The 24,666-nt window shown below is 26.5% G+C and overlaps 3 protein-coding genes across 6 annotated transcripts in view; 2 read left to right on the forward strand and 1 right to left on the reverse strand.

The window, feature by feature from the left end:
- Positions 1 to 460: 460 nt before the first annotated feature.
- Positions 461 to 5,134, reverse strand: LOC128962973 (ubiquitin carboxyl-terminal hydrolase 10-like). 2 transcript variants are annotated; one of them, XM_054309424.1, is made up of 9 exons: positions 4,933 to 5,134; positions 4,429 to 4,521; positions 3,856 to 4,359; positions 2,822 to 3,799; positions 2,628 to 2,737; positions 1,913 to 2,327; positions 1,732 to 1,854; positions 1,364 to 1,670; positions 461 to 1,301 (listed from the first exon to the last, which is right to left on the reverse strand). In XM_054309424.1, the coding sequence occupies exons 1-9, from the start codon at positions 4,954 to 4,956 to the stop codon at positions 1,066 to 1,068; spliced, it is 2,790 nt and encodes a 929-aa protein (XP_054165399.1). In that variant the 5' UTR covers positions 4,957 to 5,134; the 3' UTR covers positions 461 to 1,065. The 2 variants fall into 2 exon arrangements, with proteins under 2 accessions (XP_054165399.1, XP_054165400.1); XM_054309425.1 differs by lacking the exon at positions 4,933 to 5,134 and adding an exon at positions 4,584 to 4,683.
- A 1,504-nt stretch (positions 5,135 to 6,638) lies between these two features.
- On the forward strand, positions 6,639 to 8,346 carry LOC128962039 (protein RER1-like). Of its 2 annotated transcripts, none has more exons than XM_054308360.1 (8): positions 6,639 to 6,942; positions 7,005 to 7,055; positions 7,282 to 7,335; positions 7,396 to 7,498; positions 7,568 to 7,649; positions 7,716 to 7,851; positions 7,928 to 8,056; positions 8,283 to 8,346. In XM_054308360.1, the coding sequence occupies exons 1-7, from the start codon at positions 6,865 to 6,867 to the stop codon at positions 8,015 to 8,017; spliced, it is 594 nt and encodes a 197-aa protein (XP_054164335.1). In that variant the 5' UTR covers positions 6,639 to 6,864; the 3' UTR covers positions 8,018 to 8,056; positions 8,283 to 8,346. The 2 variants fall into 2 exon arrangements, with proteins under 2 accessions (XP_054164335.1, XP_054164334.1); XM_054308359.1 differs by having other exon boundaries at positions 7,928 to 8,013.
- A 1,892-nt stretch (positions 8,347 to 10,238) lies between these two features.
- Positions 10,239 to 24,666, forward strand: part of LOC128962158 (protein tiptop-like) — a 31,410-nt gene continuing 16,982 nt past the window's right edge. For both annotated transcript variants that reach the window (XM_054308509.1, XM_054308511.1), the window contains exon 1: positions 10,239 to 10,537. In XM_054308509.1, coding sequence (XP_054164484.1) covers positions 10,495 to 10,537 — 43 coding nt within the window. In that variant the 5' untranslated portion in view covers positions 10,239 to 10,494. The remainder of the gene's footprint in view (positions 10,538 to 24,666) is intronic.

Genomic DNA, 24,666 nt, shown 5'->3' on the forward strand with positions numbered 1-24,666 from the left:
ATTTATGTCAATTATATTCAAGATAAGTCAAACAACAATTAATATGTATATATTGTTAAACCATTTTTAATAGCAGATCTTAAATGTACTTATCAATCATAATTGTGTGTTAAATATTAATTGCATTTTAAAACATTTGTTTATATTTAACCAATTTTTATAAAGTTAAATTCAAATACATATATTAATAATTTCAATTAAATTAAACACTTTAAATATTAATATTTTATATAAAAAAAAAACTAAAGTGACAGTATGTGCACAATTTGTTATGCATTTCACTTCGTATATAATAATTAAATTTCCATAAATATCAAAACTTATTGATAAAACAATTAAAAGCAAAACAAATATAATATTAATAATTATTACATCAAATTTTCAGATTTATACAAAATTTTCAAATATTCCTAGTCTTCATTAATATATAATATATATTTTAGAGTTATATTTGCACACAAATTAATTCTCACATTATTAATAATAAATTTATTTTCATATATCAACTATTAATATAACTAATTTTAGTTATCAATTAGTAAAACGATCCATTGTTTGTTAATATCGTCGATTAATAAACTAAAAATGATAATATCTTCAATAATAATTTGTTAATTTATTTTGATATATATCGTATGATCGCACACTTAATATAACGGTTCAATATTTGGACGGTTGTGTTGTAATGAATAATAAATTAAATTTTACGGTAATAGCCTTCAAACAAACTAATTGGACGGTTATATCGTTCATTTTTCAATTTAATTTTAGCACTAATTTGATAACAAATTTATTAATAAAATTTAGAAATAGATTTACTTAATAACGTATTCAATTATATCTAATATCAATAGCTTTGTCATAACGTCCCATTAAGCACTTATCACAGCATTTAGTCCATAGAAAGCACAGCAAAAACATAACTGTCTTTTTACTCATAACTTATTACTCTTTTAATTATAACTGTTAAACGGGAAGACCAGTCAAAAAACAATTTGTATAAACACTTATTATTATTATATGCGTTGTATTATAAATATACTGTATATTGAATATAACTTGCAATTAATGATAATATGATTTTGAATTATTTGCATGAAGTGTATGTTTGTTGTAAAGAGTGTCGTATCGTCGGTAAAATAATAGATAAGGAGTTCGTGAAGAGTCAGTATTGAGCACTTTAGTAGTGTTGATCACTTTCACTGATTGGTCATCACATCTGAGCCATTGATTGCTTCCAATGTGATATACATCGGCCACATAATGTCCTTTAACTGCCTCAGAGCCGTCGTGATACACAACTATTTAATGTATAAATAAATTTAAATCTATTGTTAAATATATTAATTAAAGTCAAACAAACCACTTAATAATTTATATCGTTTTAGCTGATAGTTCTTCTCTCTCTCCCATTTGTCGAAGTGAAGACACTCTCGCGGTAACTCCAAGTCTACCGGGTATTCAATTCTTTTCATTAGTTTACGACATCCTCCGTCCATATCATAAACAAAAAGTTTCAAATGAAGTATAAGAATTGGAGGTAATGTTTCTAAATATGTCTGAGCGCTCGCATCTATTGCTTGTTTGGTTTTCGGGCAAATATAGTCTTGAATTGATACCGAAGTTGTCAAACACTTAAGTGCGTCCTCTACTGACTTTACTCTATCAGACTATTAACAAATAAAATTAATTGCATTAAACTATTAGCTGTATAATTACTTTACTATTTACCTGAATGTCTAATTGCAGAGCAAAAAATGGTTGTCTATTGCCGCGTGCATATGAACCAGCAGTTATGATTGAAAGGGCTGAGCCGCCAAATATTTCCATTATTGGAGAAGAATCTACTTTTGTCTGAATTTATTTATAAATTAATAAAATTATATATATATTATAATAATTTTTGTCTTACAGAGCGTGTGGGCAATGCCTTATGTCTTGAACTGACTTCTTTCCATAGGTTTGCGTCGTCGTCATCACAATTCATGTCATTTTGATTCAAATCATTATATTGTGATCGGGTTTGATCTTTATCGGTGTGTCCATTGACAGTATCTCCGTTCAACATTTTTATCGCATTGTCATTGTATTGCAAAAGTGCTATCATTTCTTCGTGAAGTCCATTCAAAATGAATGACAAAAATTCTTCGGCATCTTCTTGACGACCTTTAAGACCCCATTCTTCCTTAAGAACAGATAGCATATCATATATAAAACGTGGTTCAATGGGTTCAGCTTTGGGCATCTCCTCTGACGTCAAATTAATACCAATTTTTTGTTTTCGTGTTAAATGTTCGCTTGGAGTTAACATACTAAAAAACTTTGCTCTATAATTATAAAAACAAATTAATAATTATAATTAAAACATTAAATTTTTTTTATATAAAATATGACTCAAATATAGATTCATGTTAATAGTTTTGCACTACAAATATACAGTAGATATATAAAAATATTTACAATTTTGTAAAATTGTAAAAAAAATAAGTTGATGTTATTATAAAATATTATCTTAAACATAAAACAACTATAACTAACTTTTAAGTCGAAAAACAAACATCAAATTATACGACAATATAATTTCATTTTATGTAATATATTTTAAATCAATATCAAACACAACTCACAAGCTGTCAATTATAGGTGTCGACGATTTTTCTCTATAAATGTCAGACATTTCTCCGATATCTCGCATTAAATTATAAAACGGAGGACAACCTACCAATGCTTGAAGGGTCTGTCCAATCAATCAAAAATTTTATTAATTAAAATAATAAATTATATTCAAAATTAAAAACTTATAAACTATTGAAATACATACGGCGTTAATGTAGCACCAGTTGCCACGATTGACAAGACCTGCGGGTATAAGATATGGTAAGAAATGTTTTAAATGCATTTCTTTAACTTTTTTGGATAGTTTTCTGGCAAATGAATCGCAATTAATGGGAATGCGTTTAATTTGAGCTTCACTTTCACTATTGTTAACAAAACTAGAATTCAAATGACTGTCACTTTCAGATAAATTATAATCATTGTAGTTATGGCTGACTATTGAGCCGGTGGTCAAACCACCAGTCGTTTGTGATGAGAGGTTAGATGACATTAACGAGGGATGATTAGGAGCGGATGAGTCTTTAAATAGGTCGGCCCACAAACGGTTAGTTTTATTAGCCCACACATTGCTGGTGCTGTTTGCTGGAGGTGTCGTCGGTGCCGAAGTGCTTGTTTGAGTTGAATCAACCAAATTATTATTTTCTATTTCTGGAGACTCTCTGAGAGTTTCTTCTGATTCAACCGATTCAATCGCATCATTATCACTAACTTTCACATCACTTGCATCATTGGTATCAATGTTTGTCTCAGTATTTTCGTTATAGTCTTGAATTTCAATTTCGTTATCATTAATATTGTCATTAAAATCATTATTTGATTCACTGTTTGGTTCTTCACTGAGTTCATCACTTAGTTGGTTATCATTGCACCTTTCGATTTCATTCTCGACAGCGTTGAAACCATTTAAAGGCACTTTACATGAGTTGGCAGAGTTTGTCTCACCATTAGTGGCTGTGTGTGGGCCCGACAGTTGTTGAGTTTGGGTTATGGGAACATTCTGAGGCAAACCATAGGTAATATAGGATCCTTCGGGAGTAGCAATCAAATACATCTGTGCCCCGGCAAATGGTGGCAATATATGAGAAAATCCAGGTGTGAACATTGGTTGCACTGATGGCATAGTCACTATGGTATCGCTTACTATTGCCTGAGACGTACGATTAGCATCAATCAGTTGTGGTATCTGTTAATGTTATCAATATATTAATCTAATTCACTACATATTCATTGTATACATACCTCTTGGTATTGATTGGAAGAATAAAAAGGAGCTCTGATATCGTTATGAATTTTTCCAGATTTACCGGTGTTTATACCCGGAACCGATTGTCTAACTTTGTTCATATCTTTGCCTGTATTAAGAACAATAGGCGCTCCGTTATGAGACATTTGATAGTAATGATTGGCAATTTGCGGCTGTGATTGGTATTGATATTGAGGTTGTGTTTGATATATGTATTGTTGTGGCGGCGGTGCGCACACAACAGGTGCACCATTTGACATGTTTTGTGTCATTTCCATATAAGGAACCGAGTTTGTCGTTTGTGGCACTGTTTCGGGAGTATGAGTTGTCACAAACTGATTCGGTGAATGTCTTAATGGCGCTGAAGAGTTGACTGGTGTCTCAATTGCCGGTTGCCTATTATCGACGCCAGAATCAACCTCTTGTGACAAACTATTGAATGACTCGTGAGATACTTTTATCCGCATTTTATTAACAAATGGTGTCATTTCAAAAGGAAACTATTATCAAATCAACAAAAAACCATTAAATCAGTTAAACATATGATAATAACATATAGGATAATATACTTCAACGCCATTGAAAGGAACCGATCCAATGATAGCCATAGCGTCGGCCTTCTCATCGTCGTTAGCATCGCTTAAGTCTAAGAACTCCATTGCCTTGAATGAGATAATGAGATAATAAACAAAATCAACAAAATGTCTATTAATAGATGCAATACATTGATTGTCGTCTTTAGTATCTATTTATTACTCCGAATAGCAATCATTAAAACATATGTTATATCAATATAATAGCAATTATTAAGTATTGCTTTCAATTGGTTTCTCAATTAATATCCCAAACAATTGACAATAAATCAAATCATTTAAAAATATAAATAGCAATTAAAAGCAGTGATTAAGTTATGTAGTAATGACTGTCAATGTATACAATGTGTGGCAAACATAGAGTCAATAGTTAACCATTTGTTGGCACCTATAGGTCGGGTAAGTAACTCAATAGAGCTTATATGGGTTCAAACAGATGGTCAGTTGGATAATGGACAGTCATATGTAATCATACGTTACCTCATTTATGTGATTTGAGTCCATAATTAATACAAATATATGGCAATCATGTCATTCATGCCTCGCTATAGGACGACATGTTTGATGTGATGACGACTGGATACCAGTGCTGACACTAAATACATATTAATACACAACTATAGTATACATGCATTGGATTGCAGTCATAGTAAGGTTGCAAATGACTTCAAATTCTCAAAATTCAAATCACTATTCAATTAATTCAAATTAAAAATATTAATAATTCAACACTTGTTTAACCACTTAATGTTAAATTAAAATTTAATAAAAATCAATATTATTTATAAAGTATATCGATTTTTTGCGTTTTTAAAAATCATAATTTCCAATTGTGTTTAATCTAAATTTTGACAATAACCTAAAATTTAATCAAAATTTGACTTTGAATAAAATTGATAATACAAGTGAATAAATTTAATTATATACAGTATTAAATAGTAATCAATAATGGTATAGAATTTATTTATTTTTATCAGAAACTTTATATTTAATTTTTATAATTATTTACTATTGTATTTATAAAATTATAACTTGATTAAACTATTTTGAATTTAATATTTAACTTAAACATAAATACACTGAGTTTAACATCACTAACTTATACACATAACTCACACTGTGCTCACACACAACACATACGCAATACATTTAATACATGACTGACACACATATCCAACCAATCCATTGAATATACAAATTAAATAAATATATATTTTTATCAATGTTTTCATATTATTATATCAATAAAACAATATATTTATGTTATTTTAACATTTGTTAGTATCAAATATAAAACTTTATAATTAGATATTGAAATGAATTATCCGTTTTGCAAATTGGATGCATTACTGACCGAACCGTTACACGTCTAATGTATACATAAATGTGTAAAACGTTACGCAATATACATGTATTTTAAATCCCCTTTTTATTGAAATTGATTTCAATATTAATGTTTAAAATGGTATTAAATATTAGTTTTTAAGACCTTTAATGAAATCTATTGTAATTATAAGTGATTGACATTTCATTAGACTATAATTGATATGAAAGCAGTAATTGTCAGTCAATTGGATGAACACTACTATCGATAGTCACTTACATTCATAGCATTCCATTGTTTTCTATTAGTATTGCAATTGACTTATACTATGAACTCATCCTAAATATAGACTCAATAACTGTATTAATGATTCACTAATCCTATGATTGCTTTGCAAATAGTTTTGGACCACATTTTCAATGATATAAACAATTGTATTACATATTCAATGACAACAATTGCTTTTATTTGATTTTATTGTCTCAATAGTCTAAATGTAAAGAAGATTATCTATGAAAATGACAAAAATATAATAAATAATTAAATTGAAAATGATATACATATCTATAATATATTACATATTATATAAGCATTTAAATGACAATTGAATCGTGTATTTCATGTGAATTAAGTGCAAAACCGGCATTTAGTTACACATGTGTGACAATCAATGCATTAGTATTGCATAACATATAATATATAACTATTATATAATACATTATATATGCTATGATTAAAATGTGGGTCATATATGATATACAGTATTATAATAACAATCAATCGATTAATTAATTAAATCTAAAGTAAAGTAAATTTAATGTTTGAATGCATTTTCATTTAATGCATGAAATAGTATATGAAATGAGAGTGAATGCCATCTATTAGTTAATGTCATAATAACAGTCAGTATAGCATTCGTGTCTCAATTTGATGAGTGAAGTCATCACTTGATTGTCATATTTTGATTAATCATTCATTAGATTAGACAAATAAATGGCATTTTTCGGTGATTTACAATTGATGGCCAACTAAGACAGCGTCCAATTTGGTTACTTTTAATACAATACAACTATAGATTGTGTGCAAACATGGACTCAATGAACGAACCATTTGTTGACTCATCCCAACCATCGGCGGTCTCTAAATTCATGACAACTCTGTCACAGGTATTACACAAATACATACATACCATACCATCAAATGATTAATGTCTTTATATTAATAATAGCGATACCAATCATTGCTCGACGTATGGACACCATATGTCCCACACCGATGGGTTGGTCACCATTTGACACCAAAGTCCATGTGTTTCATAATTAGCGGCAATTGATGTTAATTTAGTTAATATTAGGGATCGATAGTCCATTAAATTGATAATTAAATAGTAAAATATCTAAACAATTATCATTTGAATGTTATTTGTGGCCAATTGTGAAATGACTTGTGACTGAATTAAATGATAATTGATTTTTGATAATTAATTGATTATTTAATTATAACAGGTCTTTACATTAGTCATATTTATCATATTTATGGGTCGAGTGTTTATATATCAAGTTTGTTAAATTGTTTTATTGTTGAAATTAGTATTGTTATAATTAATGTGTTAATTATAGGGATGGTATATAATATGTTATGCTTTGGGTATATATTACTTAAATATGTTGATTGCGTTTTTAACGCCCAAAATAGATCCAGCCATCTATGATGACTTTGAAGGTATGTCCAGTTCTGATATTTGTCATAATAAATATTAGTTAATTTAAAAAAACGAAACAATTATAATAGATTCTGACGGTCCATCTTTGCCTACCAATGCTAATGAAGAGTTTCGACCATTCATTAGAAGATTACCAGAATTTAAGTTTTGGTAAATATTTGATATCTCTATATAAATGAATATTAAGGATAATTAGGATGTTTTTGGTAATCGTAGGTACACTTCAACGAAGGCAACACTGATAGCCCTTTTCTGTACATTTTTCGAGGCTTTCAATATTCCAGTCTTTTGGCCCATTCTTCTGCTTTATTTCATTACACTTTTCGGCATTACTATGAAAAGACAAATCAAAGTAATTGAAAAAATTGATAATTATATATACTGTAAATGATTTAAAAGACTAATTAAATAATTTAAATGATTTTCAGCACATGATTAAGTACCGATATCTTCCGTGGACTCACGGAAAGACCAAATATCAAGGAAAGGAAGACTCAGGAAAAGTCTATACAAAGTGAGCTCAAAATAGGATTATTCGCTCAAAGTTTGTTCCGCCGGTATATAACAGAACAGTACATCTATGAAAAAACGTGTTTTTTATTGTTGTTTATCAACATTAGTAGTCATTATTTTTATTTTAATTAACCATTAGATTTAGTAGTATTTCCATTGATTTCCTTTTTATTATTATTATTATAATTATTATTTCTAATGTTATTTAAATATGTAATTTATAAATAAATTTTGAAATATTTCTTAAAAATTTCTTTTTTTATATTATAGTATTCCTAGCGGAACACAGGATTTATAAAATAAATAAACTAATGTGTGTAGAAAATTGGCTACTATTTAATCAATACTATTATTAATGGTTTGTCCGGATAATTTGTTGAAAAAAAATTAAATTTATATTTGTAAGTTTATATATATATTTTGATAAACACAACATTTTGTTTATGACACTTCATTTTAATTGAAATATTCATTAAAAAAAATTTGTTAAAATTATTAGTTTTATTTAATAAAGTTGTTATACACTTATCCATTTTATCAAAATTATGGATATTTTTATGACAACGTTATTAAATTAATTTATAGAATATATGTTTTAAATATTATATTTTATTGTTTTATTATTTAAAAATTTAATTCAATTGTCTAATTTATATTTAATAAATTAATTTAAACAAAACTGTATTTTGTAAATTAATATTAGTTTAATAATTAAATGTACGGGTAGTTTAAATTTTTGGAAAAACTACTTTATTGTATTAAGTAAATGTATTTATATTTAATAACAATTATGATATTTCTATTATAATATTTAAATTATTAATATTAATAATTAGATTAATTATTATTGATATGTTAAAATAAGACTGATCAATGTGTCTTATTTAATTAAAATGTTTGTAAAAATAATTATATATTTATATTTAAGCAATGTTTTACAAAGTCTTCACTATAATTATACTGTAATTGATGTCAGTCTATGACTGCAATTATACAAAAATAATAAAATAATAATTTAAATAAATTTTTATTATTAATAATTTTTTATATATTTATATATAAATAGTTAATGACTGAGATAAGATCAATAAAAAATTATTCAAAAATATGAATAAACAAACTATTATAACATAAATTCCACATTTATATACAGTTTTATTTAGTTTATACATTTACGACTGTACAGTACAATACTGTACATTATATTTCTTTATTAGCTATCTATTGATATTTACAGTATATTGATCAATACAATTGATTAATATGAGAATGCATAAAATTAATTTTACAACTTTGCATTATAAAAATAATTTAATTAAACTATAAATTAATTCTTATTGATTGTTTAACTATTGTTATTTGTGTGATAAAAATTATTAATCAATCATAATTAATAAACATTTTTATAGGAAAGTATTTATTATATTATTTTATTTATAATAAATTGTTGAAATGTCCTTCTATTAAGTGACGAATCGGTTTTATAAACATAAAGTCTTAATAAATTTAAATATTTATTATAACAATTTTAGTGTTTTCTAAATCTTGTTTAGCTAATATATTTAAAAAAAATATTTTATTTAATATTATTCATTAAACAATAAATTAAAAGTTATTTTACTAAAATATCAATAAATTAAAAATATTGATGTAATGTATAAAGCATATTGTTTTTAAAAAATCATTATTATTTAGTTTACTTCAGTAATACAATGATTTTACAAAACTTTTATTATAAATTGCAAAACTATATTTAAATCATTTTTGTCTAAAATAAGTTTATGTCATATATTAAATATAAAACTCTTCATTTAATGAATCATTAAATTTTTGAATGAATATAATTAAAACAAATGTTGAAATGATATCAATATTGAATTATTTTCAATATAAATAAATATTGAACGAGTGTCAATCAAAACTGTCTAAAATGATAAACAGGTATATAATATACAATAAAATAATATTATATCGAAATACAATATGTTATGATAAGTTAGATTATTGAGAAAAATGTATTTGAAATTTGTTGCACAAATGTATGAGTGTTTTGTGTGTTGTCTTAATCTCTCCAAATCAGATGTCAGACCTATCCTCGTGAGTGAGTATTGGTTTGTTATGATAGGTTGGTATCCAATAGTATGGTATAAACTACAAGAATCGTCACAGCATTGCGTGGTTTGACTCTCACATCTGTATGTGTGTGCTGTCTGTCTGTTTAGTCACTCTCTATCAGTGTTTCAGTCTATCAGACTGTGAACCTGTCCATCAGTTAAACGTCACTCAAAGCACAGGCATCTGCTGTGAATGGATCAGAAGGAAGTTTGTAGTGAACAAGTAGTGAACGCCCAAAAACTAACAGTAAACACAACCGACGAGAGTTTTGTGCAGTTTTTACATAATATGTGAAAAACTGTGAGACAAGTGTTTTCAACTGTTGTATAACAATATAACACTCTAAGTGCATGTTTCGGCTAAAGTCATGCCTCGAAAAAAGCAGGATAGACCTAAACATGTCACCAAATGTAAGTTTAACATACCTTAACATACCTTAACATACCTTTCCTTAACATAGCTCTCAACTAACACTTGTTATATAACATTCTATTTCTTCTAAATATTCTTTATTTACTCATAACTTCTTTAATCAATATATTTATTATTAGTTTTTTTTATAATTCAAACCTTTACTACAATTATATGAATAATTGTGCGAAAGCTTTACAGAAAGTGTTTATATATATAATAAAAATTGTGATGTCTTTTAATAATTGATTAAATGTAATGATTGTATTGATGTTATATATATGTTGACAAACACAGAATCGATGTTTGAGACAGAATTCAATAGAATTTTAGTGAGAGTTTTGAAGCATTTGAGCGCTGATTGACATACAGTGTGTGATGTGTTGTCTCGATATGTCTGTACCTGACATGACTGACATGACAAGCGAAGAGATGAGAAACACTCACACAATAGCATTGCGCACACCGTATGCCCTATTGATGCCAATGCAGGCATCCATTGCTTGACACAAGTCGTCAATCTATAAGACAACACTTCCATTACAAACCTTAATCTTTTTATCTCTTTATTCACTCATTTATTTAGCGATCGATTCAAAAGTTTGTCCTCAAATCTGACTGATTTTCAGTACATTATGACAGTAAAAGTAACAAACATGTCATGTACTGCTTATAACTTATTATATATGTTATATAAGTATTACATAACTAACACTTATCTAGCATTTGCTCATCCAGTTGTTATAAATCTTAGAGAAAACTTTTATATATATTTAGTATATACTGTATATATACTGTACAATATGTGGTATTTTTTATATAAAAATTGAATTGAATTACTCATATATTTGTAGTATACAACACTTAATATCAAAACAAACCCAAAGTTATGTTTTTATTTTATTTTTTGACCGCAAAGATTGAGATTAAAAACAGAGGGACTGTTTCTGTTGTTTTTATGTTTAACTGTAGTTTCGTTTACTCTGTTTGTCTTTTCTTTTTCTTCTTGAGTTAAATTCTTTGATGAGATTCTGGTTGTCTTCCATATGATGTGTGACTGAATGCACAGCCGTATAGTGAATCGGGTGTGCAGTTCATACCTAATGGTTGGTGACTGCAATGGTTGGTAATATGCCATCTGCTGTTTATTCATATCCATCAATCTGGTGGTGGTGTCAGTCAAACGTCACGGATCTCTTTGTGCGCCCGCTCTCAGAGCGCTCTCTAATCTATCTGTGAATGAAATGCCATAAATCAGAAGCTCTTTTGGCTATTATTGGTGTTTGAGCTCAAAACTCAAGGTTAGGGACAGGACATAGGTTTTCAAGCGATCCATCACTAAAAAAGTTTTGCCAAAATCACATTTTTCTAATTTATGATATGAGAGGCAAATATTGCCCCCAAACAGGGGTCCAATGATTTACTATTGCCATTGAAGGCATATTATAGCCAAACACTACCAGCACTGCTATAATAGCACGTGTTTTGAGAACTTGTAGTCGTTTATGAGGCTCTCTCTCTCTCTCTCTCTCTCTCTCTCTCTCTCTCTCTCTCTCTCTCTCAGTCTCTCTTATAGTCACTCATTGACTCACTCACTCACTCATTGCAATCCCCTCTCCTTAAACATCAACAATAAATTATCGAAATAGTGATGTATATTATATGCAACCCATCAATAGCTTTAAAGTTTGTGTTTGTCAGACCTCTAAGCCATCAAAAGCGCAGATGTGGTCCATAATAATCATTAAAAATGTTTCTTAAAAATGCTTTCAATTTTTTTCACTAAAATTATGTCTCACTAAACATTAAAACTAATACCAAAATCAATTCAATACTCTAATCGTTAACACAAAGAAACTATTATATTATGCAATGAATTCCTTAAAGCAAACATTAAATATGATATATATTAAAATATTAGCACAAAATTATTATAATTATTTATGAACTCACTTTTAAAACTAATTAATGTTAATATTTTTATAAATAAAATATTAGTATTATAATGATTGACAATATATCTTATAATATCATTGTAAATGTATTAATAGTATTTTAAGGCAATAAATTTGTGTCAATTGTTTGCTATATTGCATATGTAATGTTGACTTAAATAAGCATAACTAGAGATAAATGTTTGTGTATTGTATAAATGAGAAGACATTTAGTAAACAAATTCTTGACATCAAAAATGACATAAAAAGACAGAGAAATCAATCGATCGATTCGTTTGTGACATACCGGTGCCATAAGTAACAGTCACAGCAAACATGACATACAATACAAATTATTTCATACAATACAATATTATACTGTATATACAAATATATAAATGTTTTTGATATGAGTTTTTTAGCGTTTAGAGTAAAAGTGAGTCTGACTTAGACTGACTGTTATATAAGTCTAGTATTGCCTCACTATTTGTCTCGTTTTGTTAATCTATCCCAAGGGTGTAGAACCATGTGTTTGCTAGTGAGTCGGTTCCGGTGGTCATACAATACACACACACACACACACATACATACACGCATATATATATTCTGTATAAATGTATATTATATAACATTATATTTATATATATCAATATATCTCACTTTTGTTTGATTATTGTTTGAGGTTTTGTTTAGCAACAAAATTTGATGTAATAGTACATCAATAATATAAAAATATTTTTTAAAAAGAAATGAGAGGGAGGTTTGGTAGGAATATTGAGTTTAATAAGTTTAATATTTTGAATGTAAATCATCAAAATTGAGGCAAAGAGAAAAAGGCTATTAATTTGTTGCACTGGTCTAAGTCTGGCCCTTAAATGTCTTGATGGTCTCACTGTCTGATACAATGTTACAACTATTTCAATAATGCATAAATACAACATTACATCGAGTATTGTAATCATAATAATAATAATAATTGTGTCTCGCATGAGGGGAATAATTATAATTGCAATAATAAATCAAAAGTTTTCGGGTATGGAGTGCATGATTGGGAGTGGTTTGGGTTTCCTAACACAACCTTATTCTCTAAAAAACTATAAACCATCTCTCTTTCTTTCTTTCTCTCTCTCTCTCTCTCTCTCTCTCTCTCTCTCTCTCTCTCTCTCTCTCTCTCTCTCTCTCTCTCTGCCAATAAGCGTTCATTGAATTCATTTTTGAATACAACATTCAATACACCTTAAGGACAATTATTGTTTAAGCATTCAGGACATCATAAAAACACTAAACCCGTGATTAGATATCATCATTCATATGAATACAACACCGGTTCACAGTATAGACGGGGCAGTTGTCAGTTTGAATGAGCCCATCATTGATGATAACATTGGTATTCCTATGATTAACACCGGACTTAAATATAGCCAATAGATAGCAATAATCACTTTAAGAGTTAACATTTATTTCTCGTCAATAGTTTTAGTTATTCTTCTTAAACTTGGATTTCGTAATTAACTTTATAATATATTTTTTGTTTAATTTTAGTTTTTTAAAGGATTTTATTTTTAAAATTCGCTAATTAGAGAAAACAGATAAGTATTTACAGAAAATATAAATACAATTTTATTATTAAAAAAAAATCTGTAAAATATCCGCTAAATATTAATAATGACTTGACTTTTGTTTATTATTTCGTCGGTTTGTTTGTAATCCAGCGATACATTAATGACAAACAATAAGTAAATAAATAATCAATTGTTAAATAATTTATTATTATATGACAGTCAATAGAGTGGTTATTATTTGCATGTTTTGAAATAGTTTAATGGTTTGTTTCAACTGTTCCCACCATCATAACAGTCAATTATATGATTGAATGCCACATAAGGCCCTCAGTCCATGAGATAAACCATTTAATATAAAAATCTAATATTTAGTGAACCCCTTCCTATCGTTTTTCTCTAAGAGTGCCCATTGGTATCGCCCTTATTAACCGTTTGATTTAAATTAAAAAATATTTTATCAAAAACATTGTTTGATATATTTATTGAACTGTATATTTAATAAATATATAATTGTTTGTAATTTATGCTATAACATAAAATTGATACTAATTACATAAACATAGATAATATTAGAAGGAATGCATAACATTTAAAAATATTATTTTGAGGCCAACATAATATGCTTTAATAGTCCGTTAATCTAAACTTAAAAACTTTTTAAAAAATTATTGAGTATTCAATTGACTCGATTTCGTGAATTCAATTTTTGTTGTTTCATATATTTTACAAAATTTATATATTTCTCGATCTTTGCTTGCATTTCAATGAAGTGATAAATTTTCAAATCACTTATTAAGCAATTATTAGTAAAACGTTTTTTTAATACCATTAATATTGAGAATATAACCCATACTATATGTATATTTATATATGATATTATATTATAACCAAAACAAGTTTTCTCAAAGAGTAATAAACAATTTTACAGCAAATCATTTTAAAGTCATTCCCAAAGCTATATATCATTTACAGCGAAAAATCATAATTATTACTTAAGTTTTATTTAGTATTTTCTTTTATACAAAACAAATAATTATTCAAAAGCTTAACAAAAGGTTTGAATCAGTGTTTTCAATTTGAATATTATTTAAATAAATGTCAATAATTTTTAAATAAACATTATGATTAACGATATTATATATTTTTTAAATATAAATTTTGATAATTTTCATTTTCTCTACTAAATATATACTAAATTTTTATTATACTAAATATGTATCTATAGAATAGCTATTAATTTATGATATATTAGTATTTTAATATGATTTTTTTTATTGAACTCAAAATTAAGCATTTATGATAAATATTAAGCAATTTTTAAGCATTAAATTTATTTTTAATGATTTATGTGTGATGTTTAGTTAAGATTTTTAAAGATAATTGTTTGTTATTTAATGATTTCAATGAAGTTGTTGTTAATATAATTTTATTGAACAAAATAAAAATCAATGATATGATTGGCTAATAATGTCATTTGCATTACATATATAGAGTTTACATGTAATAGTAATCCATATGTTATGACATAATATGTTAATTTTGAGACACTTTACACCTGAACTGTTGCTGAGTTTTCTTTTTGTTTTTTTAATAATCTCTCGAAACAAATTCACATTTTTATAAAACTTTTATTTATAATGAATATTCCCATTGGAGTGTATATAAAATTATTATATTTTTTAATTTCATGTCTTTAATATTGCATAAAATCTGTGTCACAATTTGTGTTTTTATAATTAACAAAAATCATTTTTTGCCTAATTGTTAATTGAATGTTAATTTTTATGTAGTATTTGTCATTTTGAAAATTATTATTTTAATGCATAATAATTAGCTAGAAATTATTAAAGCTAGAAAACTATTAACTTAATTAATAAAATGTACAGAATATATATTAATATGTTTAAAAGTGATACACTAATCATTATTTGAAAATTGATAAATCAACAATTATGTTTATTACAATATATAATATTAAATTTTTAATGTCCATATAACTACTTTTGGTATTAATATAATGTGCTAATTGTCTCTAAATAGTTAACAAAAAAAGTTGATTTGCAAGGTCTTTTAATTTTTAATTACATTTTGTTTATTTTAGGAGATTATTGCCTGCGGGTAAAATTTTTATTCAATTAGCTATATATGTGGTCAATGTTTTTGTATTGTATTTCCAATTTGTTTTGATTAAATAATTTTATAAATAATTTGCTATTCATTAGCCTTTTCAAAAGTTTTATTATTGTTATAATAAGTATTATTATTCTAATTATAATTATTATAAAAAATAGTATATAGTATACAAGTAGTAATTATATAGTTAATTAATATATTTTCAATACTTATTAAACGATTAAAATACGAAACAATTTAATTTATTGATTTTCACAATATGAAATATAAATTATATTAGTATCTTATAATTTAAATTACTGATTATTATTGGATTAAAGTAATTTTAATATTTACATATGATGTATAATATTTTTTTGATTAGTTAAAAAATAAAATTTTTTATAATGAAATTACTTAAAACTACTAAAAATTGATCAGTTTCGGGACAGTTAGTATAAAATTATTTAAACATAATTTGTAAAATTCATGAAAAGTGTGTTCATAATATAACTGATTATAAATTTATATATAAATATTAGAAAATTAAGTTTAATATAATTATAATTAGTTGTGAATTCATAGCACACTCTTAACTATAATATTTGATGGCAAATGATTGACAGTTTGAGTGACTCTTCACCGCCGGAAGTCGGCTCTCAAATCATTAAAAAAGTAATGGTTTGGGATTTGTTTTAGTCATTTGACATAATCAAGAGTTTCATGAATTGATTACATGAGTGCTCATTCTTTGATATATTGAATTTAATTTTAAGTTTGATTTCTTTGATATATTTTTATATAATATTTTTAGTTTTATTAATAGTTGAGAACTGTTTTAAGTAAATTATAATGAAATAGATTATTGTGTTTATTATATTAATATTTTGAACTTTTATTTAGTTGTCAATCGATAGTATTGTATATGAGTTGAGGAGAGAAATGCCGAGTCTTTTATATGACTGTCCTTATTGTATATGTTATCGCAATATTTGTTGTCAGTATATGAGTGGTCATACAGCAAGAAATTGATGTGTGAGGACATCTCACTAGATATGGTTAAAGCCTTGGGCTGTACTGTCTATTGACAACTTGTCATCTCTAGTGAGGTGACGGTCTGTCACTGATGTGCTTCTTAGCATTGTTTTGGATGATTACCAATAGGTCTACAAATGTATGTGTGATATGAGATGCAATTGTCTAAACAACTAATTGTATATATGTGTGGCTAAATATGGACTGACATTAGCCATCAAATTAGATAAAAGACGTCGTCAGACAAAGTGCCACAAATGGTTAACTCTTTGCAGTCACACAACTGCACAGCATTTCTGACAACTTTCCTATTGTTTGACACAATCTCAACAAAGCGTCTCATATTTTGTAGACCAATGATTCACATATTTGTCAACATATTTGAAGGTTTGTTGTTTCATAAAAAATCATTTGTAATTATAAACGAAATTTGCTTTAACATACGATAAAACCTAATAAGTGTCTTATTATTTTAGATTATATATTATATTAGTTATGTTAAACATTAGATAAACTACAGTATTTAAATGTGCCAAATGTTTTAGTTAGAGATTGAACTAAAAAAATAATATAAAATATTAACATCGCTGATGATAGCGAGGAAATAGTAGTAATGTAAAGTCAATAGTGGTGATGTGTTGGGTAGTTGTGATGATAATATTTGGCGCTAATGTCACTTATGATGCAATGAATGGGAAGTACTGAAGATTTATAGCAAAATGTGAGATTAGCTCAGATGTCACACAACTTATTATACAAACTGCCGTCGATTTGCAGTACTGACAGCACATACACCACATCTCACTCTTATTGCTCTCAATGTTCACCAATTGGTCTCCCCTTTGATTATATATATTTTGGACAATTCCGTCATTCTCTACAATGTTTGCCCATTAAGTCTAAGTCTTATTGATAATACTCATCTAAAGACAAGCCGTCACTCATTTATTTGATGACTGGTCTATCCATTGGCAACCAGTGTTGTCCACCACCATTGGTGTACATCATCTTAACTATTGTAGTCATTTTTAGACAGACATATGTCATCTGCACTTCAACTAAATATTACAATTGATTGCCGGAGTGGACGAGTGGACGGGTGTGGTGTCAGCTGTATATCATATCATACTTTTTACCAAATTTTTCTCAAATGTCTCCATAGTTTGGTTTATTTAAAGAAATACAAATAAATACAATTGTCTATGAATTGACCCCTTGTCGAGCTTACAAGTTTATATACATTATACCGGTATATATATTGCTATATCTTTCATACAATACATCTAATTCAAAACATTATAATTTATTTTTAAATAAAATTATATTTTCTAAAAAATAATAAATATATTTTCTAAAAAATAATAAATATATTTTCTAAAAAAATAATAAATATATTTAAAAAAATAAATATTGAATGTAAAAACAAATATGATATTGCATATCAAATATTTGTTTATGAAAATATAAAAAACAATTGTAAACTAATATATTTTAAGCATATTTATCATTGCCTTCAACTGTCAAATATACGTAAATTTGTCAATCAATCAAAAGAGAAAGATTGTTAAAATTATCATATTTGAGATATTATTATTAGTATGTATTAAATAAAAATATTACATTTTTACTTTATTATTAATAATAATAATATTTTGTTATAAACTTGCAAACTTTCACATAAGTCTAACAAATTACATATTGAATCAAAATATTGTCAAATCAAAGACAATATATAAGTAATAACTTATAATTGAAGTGAAATATCAATAAAAACGATTGTGTTTTTATCATTAGTTTGTTATTCATTTGCAGCAACTGTTTAATGTCTTGTCGTACATATGGTCTCAATATATTCATTGCTATCACGATATCATACATTGAGTCAAATGTCACTCAAACATAGTTTAGTCTTCAATCACAGGTCACGGATGACCGGCTTTAATGAAGTCAATGGTGTTATTGGGGTTTAGATTTTAAAATGTTGACAAATGTTTCAAATATATTGTATTCAAATATCTCAAACTAAATCTTTGCATTTAAAAAAAATATTAAACAAATGAAATAAATAATAATAAAGAAAAGTAATACTAATTAAATGTCTTTATTAATAAACTGGTGGTCATTGATGTGTGTCAGGACTAGTCATGTAATGAAAAGTTATATATTGAGTCAATTAAATACTGTGCAGAGTTTGCTTACTAATGACAATCAATGTTATGTATAGATTAAGTCTTATGCAATACTAGAGACACAGTGGCATCAATGGTATCAATGGTATCAATGGCTGTCAATGGCATCAACTCTTCAAATGGCTATCACATGGATATGCGAGTAGTCATGACTACCATTGTTAGTGACACACTTTGATGGACACATCTCTGGTATTAAAAATTATATTCTTATCTATTGTTCACTGGTCTGTGAGTTTGATAAATGAATTGAAGAGATGTCAGTTCAATGTTAGTCATCATAACTCTCGACACAAACTTTTCTTACAGTTTGTCTCAATTCATCTGATTTTGCCTCTACTTAGTTGTTCTTCTATTTAATACAATGATTGACAACTTGTATGAACGGGTAGTCATTGAATTGATATTTGATGGGGAGAGACGTCAAAATGAGGGGAAGTATAGTAGAGATTGATGGGTGAGAGCAGTATGTGATGTGTGTTTGTATTTATCACAGAATATATACACTACTGTTACCAATACTCTGAATAAGCTCTCTGTGCCAGTGCTCCACTTGTTTGCCTTGAAGTTAAGTCAAACCACTACTTGTTTACTATAGTCTACAGTCACTTAAGTTATGTTTATGGCGTTTAATTGCCATTCATTAACAATACATCCAAATATATATAGATTTAGTAAATCATATGAATCGGTGAGAAAAGAGAAACGCCTTTCAAATTGTGATGGATTGCCAATCAGTGCAATCATTTTCAGTCAACATATTTGTGTTCACAACCACTCAATACTCTCAATACAAAAACATATAATACAATACACAATATGCTGTATTTATATACTGTATTCAATATGATGTACAGTATATACGCGCTGTTGATCCTATTAATGGTCACAATTGAAACTAACATTAAACATAGTTTTTATAAGTTGGTATACAATACACAGTCACATTGACTACCGGCGCGGATCAGCTTATATATATCATTTGTAAGCATTTTAATTGTGCGCCACATTTATGATTTGCCAAATAGTGGTATCACTGGTTGTAGTCACAGTCATAGCCTCGGGCTTTCTCATAGTATCATTCATATGACGAGTGCTTTTCTTATGTCACAGTATTTCATCTGAGATATGATTTGACTTTTGTGGCAATGGTTTGTGAATCTCTCATTTATTGCTATATATAATAAAAGTATTTATTAATGACAACACCTGCTCTCTAACAGCTAGCACTCCATTATTTCATTTATATATTTTATTGCTTTCTAACTCATTATAAATACCATCAATTAAATGGACTTTTAACAAACTTTTTTATATAATAATTAATTATATATATATATATATATATATATATATATATATATATATATATATATATATATATAAATATTGAATATTCTTATATACAATTAATATATATATATATATATATATATATATATATATACTCACAATTGTATCTACAATTAGCTATATTTTATAAACAGAGACTAACTGTTCTTACATTTGATTCTTTACTATTGACCCAAACATTAATGTAGTCATTGATTCAATAGTAATGCGATTTACTTCTTAAGCAACAAATCAATAACAACAATAAGATAGCGTTTATAATGTTGTTTCTTCATATATATAATGTTTATATCATTTTACTCTTTACTTTTAGTGTATTGTCATTCAAATAATTATTTGTCAACTATTATGTTATTTAGTTCGACAACTTGTTTTCAATTGCTTTATTATTTTAGTAAAATAAATCAGTTATGAATTGTCTATTATTTGTTTCAAATTTACTCAAAACATACTGTATATCGATAAAAAAAACTTGTCATTTATTTCCGTTTAGTTTTATTTTCATTGTATTTATAATTGCCTTTTATAATAATTATCGAAATCTACAAAATAATAATATTATTATAAGTGTAGATAATTTTATCAGACAGTTATTTTTTTAAATAATTTTAATTTTATAATAAACAGCTTAATCGACAAAATTGTTTTACATTTTGTAGACAAGAATAACATACATGTATTCTGTATACAGTATACCTATGTGTATACAGTAATAATACCTATTATTTTGTTTAGTTTATTAGAGTGAAAATGATTGTTAGCTTTAGTGCCCCCAAAGCCATGACAAAAGACCCATTACTTGATATGAGAGCAGAGAAGACATTATATTATAGATATTGTTGTCAATGTCTTTGCAAGAGTTGTTGAAGAGATGTCTTTTGTTTTGTCATCTCTTGATTGGTTCACTTATTGTCGTCCATTTCCGTCCTTTTATTGTCAAAACTATATTTCTTTTGGACTCATTTAAACAGTTGTGTTGTCTCAGACATCATTGATTTAGACTTCAACTTTAACTCTCAAACCGTATGACTGCTTATGACAGATAAAAAGATCAAACTTTTAGCTATCTATATATGAACTATAGTTAAACATCTGATATACTAGTGCTAGGAATAGTGTCTTTGCTGGTCGTGGATGTGCTCTTAAGGGCAGAAATATGATGAACTAATTCGTTATGTTTTACAGCTTAAGTACACCATATCAACCCCTATCAGGTCCTGTCATATCAGTTAAAATAACAGCAAATCTTTTCAAACTCATATTTCTATATCTTTTTCGTATAAATGTCTTTCAAAAATGACTCAAATCTTATTTGACATTCAGACAAAATTATGTCAATCTTATAGCACTGATTACACTTTAGTACTGTATATAAGTTATATAAAAAGTTTAACAATATTTACATTATATAGCATTACATAGCATTACATAGCATTACACCCACTTTTATATGTATTGTAATTCATAAAAATACTTTTAGACAAAATATTTAACACATTATATACTAAATAAAAGCTTAAACTAAGAATTTCTTTGAGAATTGTGTTTCAGTTTTTCTCCAAAATTGTGTCTCTTATGAGTTGAGCTCTGGTTGTGTCACATCTCTGGTTGTCATTTGGAGTAAAATGAGAGGTTTCTTATGGACGGATTGATAATATATATAAATATAAAAATATATTATATGTGCTATACTTATATCACACTTTTATGTACATAAAGTATATCTGTTTATGTTGTACTTCATAAGTACTAACATTAGATTTAAATGATAGCATAATATTTTTGAATATATAGTTATAATGTATTTGAATAGTATGTAAAGTTTTAAATGAATAGCGCTTTTGCATAAGTTTTTATTATGTCAATCAATGGTTAGGTTAGGTTGACTCTAGAGTCGAGAGCACAGTCATAGCCATAGCAACGGCAGTACAGATATGTTATGTATTATTTGATGGCTTTGTGCACAACAACTCAAATGTCTTTTGCCTCTCATATCAAAACTAAAGCTAAGATTGTCTTAACTCTGAAATATATTGTGTGTTAGTTCACGTCAAGGACTAACCGCCAATCAATCAGACAACCGGTGCCCAACTAAACACTCTTTTACACTACACAACCACTCACTCACTCTGCTCTCTCTCTCTCTCTCTCTCTCTCTCTCTCTCTCTCTCTCTCTCTCTCTCTCTCTCCCTTTCCCTGTCATCTTCAATAATGATATGACGAAACATCATAACCACTCTCTACTCTCTTGATATGCCTTCAAAAAAGCACATTTTGTCGTATATGGCAAATTCATTTAATATATATATATATATATATATATATATATATATATATATATATTATATATATATATATATATATATATATATATATATACAGTATATACTACAGTATATATTGCATTGAATTTGTTGAATCATTATTATTATTATAACTTATAATATAAATGCTTTGATTAATAGCATTGCATAATATTCTCACTAAACATACATTAAATAAATAAAGATCCGCCAAATAAACTGACACTAAAAGTACTAAGCATTCAATAATTTCTTAACATTTATATGTTTCTCAACAAAATCCGATTCAATTCAATATTTATTAAATAATAAAGAAAAGTATGAGAAGAGAAAATATATTTAATGTTGAATACAGAATAACATAATCGACTGAACTCTAACTTAATTTATTTAACATTTTGTTTGTTGAAGTCATTAATGAGTTAATAACTTAATTTAAAGCAAAACTTATTATAACTATTATTATAATTTATTTTGTTTAATTATTTTTATTATTAAACTATAAATTTACATTACTGTAATATAAATATTGTAATATATTACAATATACTATATATATTATAATAGTATATATATATATATATATATATATATACGGTATATATAAACAAATTATTCTATTAAGTAGCATATAATATATGTTAGTAATATTATGAAATAAACATTTGTTTAGGTAAATGATTTAAAATTGAATTTACATTTTTTGAAACAATATTATTTGATTTACTAATCGATTGACTGGAGTGACTACATCTATGTATTACATCTAATTTTGTTAGCATTTATCACAATTTTTTATTACAAATAAGTTGATAAATTATTATTTATTTAAAAGTATTTATACAATATTTCTTTAAGCATTATTCATGTTTTACTAATTTTAATGATTAATTTTGTTTAAAAGATATGAAAATTCGATAAATTAATGCTAGAAATAGTTATCTATATATTTATTTTTTAAATTTTAAATTAAGTAAATTTTGGTGCAAAATAATTGCTGGCATCAATTTTAAAACAGCTTTTACATATTGGCTTTAATTAATATCTAAATAATTTATATGATTACTATGTTTAAAATACATAAATTAAATATAAAATAAATTAAAATCCTAATTTACGACACTTTATATCACATTTTTATATAATTTACATTTGTTTCTGAAATGTCATTGATATGAAAGATTATAAGTTTTTAAAGCAATAACTTATAACATTTTGAATGTTTTAAAGTCAATTCAATGAAATTGTTTTATTATATGTGAACTGAAAACAAATTTTCTGTATTTTTCTTTTTTACATCAAAATAATAATTTATAAAAATATTTGAATAGTAAAGTTGTTTAGTATTGTATTGTATAATATATACTGTAAATGATAATAATGAGAGATATGGAGAGATATAGAGAAGTGTATGTAATACTATGTATGTATGCATAGGAAAAGCATAGCATAGTTTTGATGCCTTAAAAGTTGTCGACTAAAGACGATATATAAACGATATAAACATTTATTGATTTTCTTTCACTTGTATTTGCTTTTTGTTTGAGAGCAATGCCGTCAATCAATTGTCTGTGTCTGCTATACAGCTAATTAGACCCTACATTACGCTCAATACCCGTTTCCATGACTACCAGCACAAG

The sequence above is a fragment of the Oppia nitens genome, unplaced genomic scaffold (assembly GCF_028296485.1).
Source record: "Oppia nitens isolate AA-2021 unplaced genomic scaffold, nextdenovo-longstitch-racon4-pilon3 scaffold6_pilon_pilon_pilon, whole genome shotgun sequence".
NCBI lineage: Eukaryota > Metazoa > Arthropoda > Arachnida > Sarcoptiformes > Oppiidae > Oppia > Oppia nitens.